This window comes from Ovis aries, chromosome 19, assembly GCF_016772045.2.
Source record: "Ovis aries strain OAR_USU_Benz2616 breed Rambouillet chromosome 19, ARS-UI_Ramb_v3.0, whole genome shotgun sequence".
Taxonomy (NCBI): Eukaryota; Metazoa; Chordata; class Mammalia; order Artiodactyla; family Bovidae; genus Ovis; species Ovis aries.
Genome location: NC_056072.1, coordinates 56,170,166 through 56,180,968, shown reverse-complemented (window position 1 = coordinate 56,180,968; position 10,803 = coordinate 56,170,166). Strand labels below are relative to the sequence as shown.

Sequence of the window (10,803 nt, the reverse complement as noted above, 5' to 3'; positions counted from 1 at the left end):
GGGAAGTGGGCCTGGAGCTAGGGGTCCCAGTGCCAGGCCAGGGCCATCAGCTGACATGATAGAGGGGGACAGGGAAGTTGGGGGCAGGCCTCCGCTCTTTCCCAGGGTCCCCAGCACGCGCCCCTTCTCCCTGACCACAGCCTTCCACCTGGAGTCACCTTGGCCCCACCTGGAAGCCAATTAGGCCCCTCGTTGCAGCAGTGAGGATTAATATGATTAATAACGCCCCCAATCTCTGAGGTGCTGATTCAGCCGGGAGCTTAGGGAGGGGAGGTCACTTTATAAGGGCCTGGGGGGGCAGTCGGAGCCCGGAGTCATCCAGCCGGAGCCCCGTGTGGCTGAGCTCCGGCCTCAGAAGCATCCCCGGGTTCGCGCCGCCGGCGGGCAGCCGCAAGGGCCGCAGCCATGAACGGGACCGAGGGCCCGAACTTCTACGTGCCTTTCTCCAACAAGACGGGCGTGGTGCGCAGCCCCTTCGAGGCCCCGCAGTACTACCTGGCTGAGCCATGGCAGTTCTCCATGCTGGCCGCCTACATGTTCCTGCTGATCGTGCTCGGCTTCCCCATCAACTTCCTCACACTCTACGTCACGGTCCAGCACAAGAAGCTGCGCACACCCCTCAACTACATCCTGCTCAACCTGGCCGTGGCCGACCTCTTCATGGTCTTCGGGGGCTTCACCACTACCCTCTACACCTCTCTGCATGGATACTTCGTCTTTGGGCCCACGGGCTGCAACCTGGAAGGCTTCTTTGCCACCCTGGGCGGTATGAGCTGGGTGCGGTGGGCTGGGCGAGGGGTGTGTGTGTATTCAGGAGCCAGGAGCTTGGGTGTGGCAGGGGTGGGGGTGTGGGGACAGCCTCAACCTTGCGGATGGTGGACAAGAGCCCGTGAGCCAAAGCCCTCCCTCACTCAGTCAATAAACGCTGTATAAGCAATGACGAGATTGCCCGGCGTTGGTGGAGGGCGGGCGCCAAGCATGTGATCTCACTGGCACTGGGGTCGTTGTCTTGCCCTCCAGCCAGGAGACAGATGAGAGGAGTCTGGGGCCTCGCTGGGGTCGCAGGCAGTCTCTGGCAAGGCCGAGTTGCAAGCCTATGTCTCTGCGGCCCCTCAGGCCACGGTTCTGCTCCTCTTGGAGCAGTGGGGCTGGGCGAGACCCACACCGGGTCCCGGGGACAGAGAGCTGGACACGGATGCCTGTGCTCAGGGCCCCAGCCTGGGGCGGGATGAGAGTCCTCAGTCCTCCAGGCACCGGCCTCTGCCTGCACTGGGCGCCGGGCATGGTCCCTCCCTGGCTTCTCTCTGACTCCATCCCAGCTCGCCTCCAGGCTCTCTGCTCTGCCTGAAGGCTTTCTGCCTTGAGGAGTCCATTCACAGGGAGACAGTAGACCCGGTGAGGTGATCTGTGTAGCTGGGAGCCATGCTTTTAAAATATTTTCACTAAAAAATGGGTGAATAGATTCCATTTAGCCGATAAGAAAACTGCAGTGTGCAGAGGGGAAGAGTTGACTCAGGAACGTGGCAGGCCAGTGCCCAGAGCCTGGGCCTCCTGGCTCAGACCCAGGAGTGTCCCCCGGTGGGGACACGGCCTCTCAGGCAAGCAGGAGACGCGGGAGGTCATTGTCACAAAGCCTGGGGGCAGAGAGAGCCCGCACCAGCCACAGGATGCTCTGTCTCCTCTATCCCACGTGTGTCCAGGCCCTGCCTCAGCCCTGTTCCTGGGGCACTGGCCATTGCTGGATGACCACGATCCCCCAGTCTCAGGCCAGAAGGGTGCCGCCCACAGGTGGGCACGCCTCTGCGACAACCGTGGGCCTGGAGTACCCACTAGCATTCCCTTTCACTCTCAGAAATGCCCCGGTTGGTAAACCCCACGGCCACCTCCCTCCTGAGTTTCTGGGGGTGATGTGCAGGGCAGATGTCTGAACCCCATCATTATCATTCCTCCTCCTCCCTCTGAGCAAAACACTCTCCGGGTCCCTGGCTCCCGAGAGAGGGTCACCCATGCCCAGGGTGTTCCATGTCCCTGGTGGTGAGAGGCCCGCTGCCCAGGAGGAAAGGGAGGCCTCCCCCTCTGGCTCCTGCTGCCTCTGCCATCCCCTGTGCCTGGAACTCTGCCGGTGGCCCCACAAAGGACACACTGTTCTGTGAAAACTGCCCGCCGGGCTCCCAGCTCTCAGCCATGACCCTGCGAGCTGATTGCCATGTTCCCCGCGAACCCGGAGCTCTGGCTGCACTAACCTTCCTGGGAGTTCCTCCATGTGGTGTATCGGCCCGTCTGCCCTGCCACCTCCCCTCGTCCGTGTCCAGACCCTCCGCTCCTTAAGTCTGCACTCCAGGACTGCTCCCCGGTGCCTTCCTTGTCGGCCCCCCTCCCCATCCCCGGGAGGAGCACACCTCCTCCTCAGACAGACAGGTCCAGCCACGCGGCGGTTGGCTGACAGTGGCCGCCTTGCAGGTGAAATCGCCCTGTGGTCCTTGGTGGTCCTGGCCATCGAGCGGTACGTGGTGGTGTGCAAGCCCATGAGCAACTTCCGCTTCGGAGAGAACCACGCCATCATGGGCGTCGCCTTCACCTGGGTCATGGCTCTGGCCTGCGCCGCGCCCCCCCTGGTCGGCTGGTCCAGGTAACGGCCCTGAGCAGGGGGGGAGGAGGGTCTCCGGGGTGCTTCCTAGGGTCCTCCAGCCGGAGGGGGGCCGGTGCTGCCTGGTTTCAGGCCCCCCGAGATGGCAGCTGTCATAGGGTTGAGGTTTAGGGCAGGGAAAAGAGGGTCAGCTCCTAACGTCACTACGGGGCTGCTCCCCGTGTCAAGGAGACTCCAAGACGCCCCAACCCTTCACCTTGGCTGTGCCCCTAATCCCCAACTAAGCCAGGCCAGATTCCAATCCTCTTTAGTCCAGTGCCCCGGGAGCAGCTCCTCTGACCTCAGGCCTCCGCCCCTGCAGAAGCAGAGCCTCCCTCATGCAGGTGTGGCGGTGTCGCCCTGGGAGCCAGTCCTGGCAAGACTCTCGGCTGATATCCCCCAACGGGCTGAGATGAGATGGCGGTGGGGTGGAACGTGGTTTGGGAAACTGGCCTCTGTGGGTTCCCAGAGGCTTCGTGCCCTTCTGCTTCCAGGAAACTGCCATCTCTCTCCCCTCTCCTTCTCTCTCAGTCTTCCTGGGGCCAGTGTTTTCCCTCCTGAGCAATTTAGCAAAGGGCAAAAAACCCTGCCCCTCCCTCCCTATCTTCTCCAGTCTGGCCTAGTTACATCCTCGTAGACGCAGCTAATGGACAGTGGGTTTCCTGGGGTCGGTTCAGTGTCACCGTCCTCTGAAATCACACGCCCTAACCACACGCCCCAGGGCCTCTTGTTTCCAGAAACTGTGCAAAAATCCCTTAATTACCCTGAGCGGCCTAAAAAGACCTGGGTGCCTGCAATACAGACATTGGGAGCTTTTCCCTTCTCCCCACCTACCTCATGGTCCGAGGCCTGGCCTCCAGCCACTTGGGAGTGGTAGGCCGGCTGAAGAAGCGCCAGGCAGGGAAGCAGGGGGGCAGAGTAGGGGCGCGGGGAGTGAGAGACTGGGAGAGACCAGGGTCCCAGGGTAACACAGCGCTGAACGAGGCAACAACACTGTTTCCACACACTTGGATCCCTTATCTCAGTAGATGTGAGCCTCACAGCCAAGGAAAGGTTTATTATCCCCATTTTACAGAGGGGGGAAGTGAGGCCCAGAGTGAGGGCAGCCCTGCTGCAGGCGTTGGCAGAGGACTCTGGCCAGCGGGGCCTGTTCCCCGGTCCCTCACACGCGGGTCTCCCCCTGCCCCTCCGGCCCCTGCCCCTCCCGGGCCTCAGGTACATCCCGGAGGGCATGCAGTGCTCGTGCGGGATTGACTACTACACGCTCAAGCCGGAGATCAACAATGAGTCGTTCGTCATCTACATGTTCGTGGTCCACTTCTCCATCCCCCTGATCGTCATATTCTTCTGCTACGGGCAGCTGGTGTTCACCGTCAAGGAGGTAGGGTCCTTGGGGGACCGGTGCTGTGGGGCTGGGGACAAGAGCGTTGATGAGGCTGAGCGCGGCCCCCGGCCCAGAGGAGCCTCGAGTCTGGACACCGGGCCCTGTGTCCCCGCAGGCGGCTGCCCAGCAGCAGGAGTCGGCCACCACTCAGAAGGCCGAGAAGGAGGTCACCCGCATGGTGATCATCATGGTCATCGCCTTCCTGATCTGCTGGCTGCCCTACGCCGGGGTGGCGTTCTACATCTTCACCCATCAGGGCTCCGACTTTGGCCCCATCTTCATGACCATCCCGGCTTTCTTTGCCAAGTCTTCCTCCGTCTACAACCCCGTCATCTACATCATGATGAACAAGCAGGTGCCTGCTGGTGGGGTGGGAAGGGGCCAGGTTCCCCCCGAGGCGACAGGTGGAGAAGCCGCAGTCTTAATCGGGCCTCAGTCTTTCCACCTGCAAAATGGGCGGGGTGGGTGGGTGGGTGTTGGTTTTCCCTGGGGTGATCATGAGTCATCCGGGAGAGATGCAGATTCCTGGACCCACCCCCAGACCTTCTGATTAGAAGCTCAGGGTGGGCCCAGGAATATGCATTTCTAACAAGCCCTCTGACACTGGCTTAGGAAAGAGAAGCGCCAGTCCAGATGGTTCTGAAAGTCCAGACGGTCAAAGTCCCGGGCCTGGGAACAGGTGCCAGTCTCCACAAAGCTGGACAGGATGCCAAAAAGTCTCGTTCTGAGGGATGAAGGGATAAAGCAGTCCTTTTAACATAGACCAGAGGTTCCTCTGCAGGTTCTTTGGTCCAGTGGGGAAAACCTGGAGTCAGACAGATCGGGTTCAAATCCCAGTTGTGCTAGGTTTTAGCTGTGTGGCCTTGGGCAAGTCACTTCCCTTTTCTGGATTTCAGTTTCTTCATCCATGGAAAGGATGAAATCCTAAACTCTTGGGTTCAATGGGATAACTTCCAGATGGCTCTTGGCACACTGAGGGCATCATGGCACGTCACCAGTGACAGAGTCCCTTCGGGTTTGGTCCCAGCCATCTGACCGGGGATCGGAGGCTGGGAGGGCCAGAGGCAGAAGAGGGAGATGGCACACCGCGCTGACAATGCCATTTCCCACCCAGACTCTGCGGGACCCTGAGCACCCCTACCCTAACCCTACCTCTTCCTTCCAGTTCCGGAACTGCATGCTTACCACCCTCTGCTGTGGCAAGAACCCGCTGGGTGATGACGAGGCCTCCACCACCGTCTCCAAGACAGAGACCAGCCAGGTGGCGCCTGCCTAAGCCCCTCCAGGGACTCCATGGCCAGCCGCAGGAGTCCCCCAGCCCCCACCCCACCCCAGCCTCAGCAGCTCCATCCGGAGCCGCGCCTGTTGGAACCAGCTCTCACAGGCTCCCTGAGTGTAAACACAAAAACCAACCAACCAAATGCAAACGAATCAATGAGCGAAACAGGAGGCGCCTCACTTGGCAGGGGCGGCCCGATCTGGAGTCCTGATTTCCCGGGGGCCCACTGTAGCTCCGCTCCCCTCAGCTCATCTCTCAGCTACACAAGAGCTCTTGCTCTGGAAAAGTGTCCCAGCTTAGGGATAAGTGAGTAGCACATGACGGGGCACGCCGTAGGTGCTTATTAATAAATGCTAGGTGGAGGAAGGAAGGAATGAATGGAGACGTGGATGGAGAGATGAACGGGTCGGGAGGGCATAGTCATTCTCTCATAACATGTTAGCAGCAGCAGCAGCTCGCCCTTGGCTGATGACCTTGAGCAGTTGTTTTGTCCTTGGGCCTCACTTTCTTCCCCCATACAATGGGAATTCCAAATCTCTCCTCACATGGCTGCTGGGAAGATCAAATGAGATTGTGTGTGTGTGTGTGTGTGTGTGTGTGCACGTGTGCTTGCGTGTGTGAGCTCTTTGTAAATAGTAAGGAGCTGGACAGACTGTAGTTAACATTATGAATAATATCAATTAATATAAGTAATTCATTCCTATGATCATCTCCTCTTGATAGCGACCATTTTGAGATTGGGCAAAGCCCTAAGCATCCAGCCTCATCAGGCTTATAAACATTAGACAGACAGCAAGGCCAGACCAGCGCTGGGTGGTGGGCCACAGGGAAGGACAGTCAAGGAAATGCAGAGTGCAGTCATCAGGCCTGAGAAGAAAACAAAAACACAAGAAAACAACATCAGAGGACCAGAGTCTGGGGCCAGTGCAGAGCCCCCATGACGCGGGCCATTCCCTTCCAGTGCAACCCACAGAGAGACAGGTCTTGCTCTCGGCATCTGAAAAACCACTAGCTCTCCTGCCCAGCACCCAGGCTTCAGCATCTCTGGGCCCGTATGGAGCTTCTAGAAGTTATGTTCACCTGCCCACATTTAACGAAGAGCTGGGTCCCCAACATCACCTTTGTCTCAAAAAGAGCTTAAAAAACAAAAGTGTGGGAAATCCAGCTGGACCCACCTTCCCCCAGGGAAGTTCACAGATCACAGATTTTAGCTCCCTTGCTGGGCAAGCCTTCAGCGGCTCCAGTCCGTTCTCCACTCCAGAGAGTCCTTGCTGCTGCGAGGCTGGCTGGGACTCTGGGACATCAGAATCCAGCCGCCTCATAAATGCCCCTCCTCAACTACATACCAAAGCGGGAAGCTCTACCTCTCCCCAGCTCTGCCTGGAGATGAAGGCAAATTGGGGTATTAAAAGCTCGGCTCCTATCCTTGGTGTTAGTGGTGGTGGTTTTTGTCAGTCTCAAGCTCTTTATCTACAGGATGGGTAGAAACGGGGCAGTGTTCATCTGATCCTTAACCCTGGGGTTTCTGGGTTTGAGCAACTATCAGAGCCCCCTGGGAGTGCAAGCCCAGGAATGGGAAAAGCTCCAACCTCAGAGTCACAGAGATCCAGGTGGCCTGTGAAACTGCAGGCAAATTTTGTCACCTCTTGGAAGCCTCCTTATCTGCAAAAGGGGATCTTAAAACTGACCTTTATGAGATTTCAGGCTTTATGCAGCCAACGTGCTTCCTGAGCTCAGCAGATGATGAGAGGCTTTTTTGCATTACTGGAGCCTCAGCTCCGGGCTGGCCCTACCAGGGACCTCATCTGAAGGGGGAATGGGATGAAGGGGTAGCTCCCGAATGACCATCCTCCTCCAAGGCGGGAAAAGGCAGCAGGAGTCTGAGAAGGGAGATCCTTCTTGTCATGGAGGGGCTGGGGCAGGTAATAGCTGGGATCTCTGCTGTTGCCCCTCTCTACTCCGTCTCCCTAGGTGGGTGATGTCAGTCAGGATTCCTTTATCTGCAGGAGGCAGGAAACCACACTCAATAGTACCGAAGCAAAAGGAAGACACGATTGGCTCCCATAAATGAAAATCAGGGCTTCAGGCATGCCTGGGTGCAGGTGCTCAGATGAGGTCACCTGGCTTTTGAGGGGGCTGTACTGGGTCTTCCTTGCTGTGCTTTGGCTTTCTCTATTTGTAGTGAGCGGGGGCCACCCTTCCCTCCGGCGCTCGGGCTCCTCATCGCGGTGTCTTTTCTTGTTGCTGAGATCGGGCTCCAGGGCACTTGAGCTTCAGTGAGTAGCTGTGGCTCATCCAATCAACTGCCCTGGAGCCTAGCCAGAGATGGAACCCACGGCTCCTGCACCCGCAGGGGAGACTCAACCCTTGGACCTCCAGGGAAGTCCATGTTATCTGGCTTCTAGGTCCCCCTTTGGCTGCACTTTCCTCTGTGTTGCCTTTCAGTTCAGTTCAGTCGCTCAGTCGTGTCCGACTCCTTGCCACCCCATGAACCGGAGCACGCCAGGCCTCCCTGTCCATCGCCAGCTCCTGGAGTTCACCCAAACTCATATCCATCGAGTCGGTGATGCCATCCAACCATCTCATCCTCTGTCCTCCCCTTCTCCTCCCGCCTTCGATCTTTCCCAGCATCAGGGTCTTTTCCAGTGAGTCAGCTCTTCACATCAGGTGGTCAAAGTATTGGAGTTTCAGCTTCAACATCAGTCCTTCCAATGAACACCAAGGACTGATTTCCTTTAGGATGGACTGGTTGGATCTCCTTGCAGTCCAAGCGACTCTCAAGAGTTTTCTCCAACACCACAGTTCAAAAGCATCAATTCTTCGGCACTCAGCTTTCTTTATAGTCCAACTCTCACATCCATACATGACTACTGGAAAAACCATAGCCTTGACTAGATGGACCTTTATTGACAAAGTAATGCCTTTATGCCAGGTTAACTGTTCCAAAGATGTAAGCATGGAAATCACCAGTAATTCCAAGCTCAGCAAACCCTGCAGAAATGGGGCTTCTCTTCTCCATCTGTCAGTCGTTTCCAGGTAGGGCTCTCATTGGCCAGGCCTGGGTCACCTGATAGCTCCTAAGCCAATCACCAGGCTGGGATGGGCATTCGTCCTCTGATTGGCCTGGCCCCCAGTCACCTGATTGCATTTGCCGCCCACGGTAGAGTTGAAAATGAAAGTCACCCTGGCGCATCCGAGTCTTGGCGATCCCATGGACTGACTATACAGTTCATTGACTTCTCCAGGCCAGAGTACTGGAGCGGGTAGCCTTTCCCTTCTCCAGGGGATCTTCCCAACCCAGGGATCGAACCCAGGTCTCCCGCACTGCAGGCGGATTCTTTACCAACTGAGCCACGAGGGAAGCCCGGTTGTATTAGCCCTATGTTAACCGAATGATCTGAGGGTGGGGATAGGAAGGAGCCGAAAGGAAACTTCAGAAAGTGGTTACCAGAAGGAGGAGGGCCGCAGGCAAGGAGCCGGGAACCAATAGCGGTCCAGGGGAGGTGCGCTTCGTGTCGGTGATACCCGGCTAGTTCGCCCTCCATCCACAGCAGTGACGAGAGGATTCCCACGGCTGACGGGTGTGGATCCCACCCTCTGTTTCAGATACTGTGTGGGACCAGGCACAGTAGTGGTAGGCACAGTGGCATTGCAGCTAGTCTGCCTTGTGGTCAGCCCTGTCCCCTCCCTCCCACAGCCCACTTATTGTGAGGATTCATCAGCGTCACATTCAGAGGAAAAAAAACTTCCTCTAAAACCAGGACATTCTCCGACTTTTTCCTGGTAGAGAGTAAACCCTACTTAACTTCCTCAATTTGCAGTTGATTTGACTGCCATTGGTGGGGAACCAGCCGCATATAAAGGCGGACAACTGCTGACTGAGTCTGGGGAGAGCGTGTTACCCACCTCATCTCCAGGCTCTGGGAAGCCAGTGTCCCTAGGCCAGGACGCACTGGTCTCAGAGTTGGACTGGAGGGAGCAAGTCTCTGGGCTGTGACCTGGCCAGGGACAAGGCCACAGAGCTCTCTCAGCCCCTGATTTTTGCCTCTGGAAGGAGAATGCAAAGAGTTTAGAACTGTAATCTGCAGAACTGTGAGTTCACACATAGAAGAACCCCCGACAGTGTCCCAAGATGGCAAAAAGGAAAAAAAAAGAAAAAAAAATTTGGCGAAACTTAAATTTCCTACAGGTCTCAGTAAAAACATCTCATGAGTACCAGAAGCAGCTCGTCCTCTCTCCAGCAGCCTGATCACAATTACCATTTCCCTGTGAAAAGGCAATCCTCTAGAAGAATTTTTAGATCATGCAGCACATTTTAGAACTTCTTCCGTCCAAATGCAAAACTCTATCCTGGCACAGACCTGGAGCAGGGTTTCAGATGAAGCTCGTGGGAATGTTTGTATCCCTGAGTCTTTCTCAGTTCTTGGAAACGTGATCAAAATTGCTGCCCCCGTTGGCACCAGCTTCCACATGCCTTTTTGCCTCATCTCGGCTCCTGCTCTAGATGGTTCCCACAGATGGTTTTCAGGCCTCCCTCCACTCAGCCGAGCTCCGTCTGGCACTGAGATTGCTTCAGCAATGGGCGCTAAGCACCTACTGTGTGCCAGGTGTTGTGCTGGGCACAAGGGACACCACCAGGAACAAGACAGACACAGCCCTGCCCACTGCCCCTGCCTCCCAGAGCTCAAGGAGACAGGTAAGGCCGTGTTTTAACCCGGGTTGCTGGAGGCTGCTGGCAACCCGAGGAGGGGCCCCTAACATCCTAGGGGGTCACAGAGGGCTTTTCTGAGGACGTGATGTCTATACTGAGGCCAAAAGGATGAGTGAGAAACAGTTCAGATAAGGTTGTTGTTTAGTCGTTGAGTCAAGTCTGACTCTTTTGTGACCCCGTAAACTATAGAGCCCGTCAGGCTCCTCTGTCCATGGGATTCTCCAGGCAAGAATACTGGAGTGGGTTGCCACTTCCTTCTCCAGGGGATCTTCCTGTCCAAGGGATGGAGTCTGCGTCTCCCGCATTGGCAGGCGGGTTCTTTACTACTGAGCCACCAGGGAAGTCCCCCGGAGAAGGTAGATATAGATAAAAGAGGGGCTTATATCAGCTGCACTGACAACAACCTCCAAATCTCATGCTTCAAACAACACATCGTGTACTCTTGCTTGTGACTCTGTGGGTCAGCCAGGTGACCCAGACCAAGCTTGGTTGACCTTGGCTGGGTTCATTCGAGCATCTGTGGTCAGTTGGAGGGCTGGCCGCTTGGCCAGCCAGCATAGGCTGGGCAACAGGGGAGACTGGGCCACTGGCCTCTCCACATCCAGCAGGCTTGCTCACCTGGGACTGGGACCAGACGTCCCTTCCCTCATACTGGGTTGGTCACAACAAGTCCCAAGGTGAGCTCAGATTTCCAGGGACGAGGGAGGAGCTGCAGACTTACACTGCAAATGGGCATGGATGTGGGCAGGGGTGAAAAACTGGCACTAGTTTTACATCAGTCTAACACACGCACACAGGAAACC

The 10,803-nt window shown here is 56.7% G+C and overlaps 1 protein-coding gene across 1 annotated transcript; it reads left to right on the top strand.

The window, feature by feature from the left end:
• The first annotated feature begins 310 nt into the window (after nt 1-310).
• On the top strand, nt 311-6,712 carry RHO (rhodopsin). Its single transcript, XM_004018534.5, has 5 exons — nt 311-766; nt 2,461-2,629; nt 3,842-4,007; nt 4,126-4,365; nt 5,176-6,712. Exons 1-5 carry the CDS (start codon nt 406-408, stop codon nt 5,284-5,286), a joined length of 1,047 nt encoding a protein of 348 aa, XP_004018583.1. The 5' UTR covers nt 311-405; the 3' UTR covers nt 5,287-6,712.
• The last annotated feature ends 4,091 nt before the right edge of the window (nt 6,713-10,803 follow it).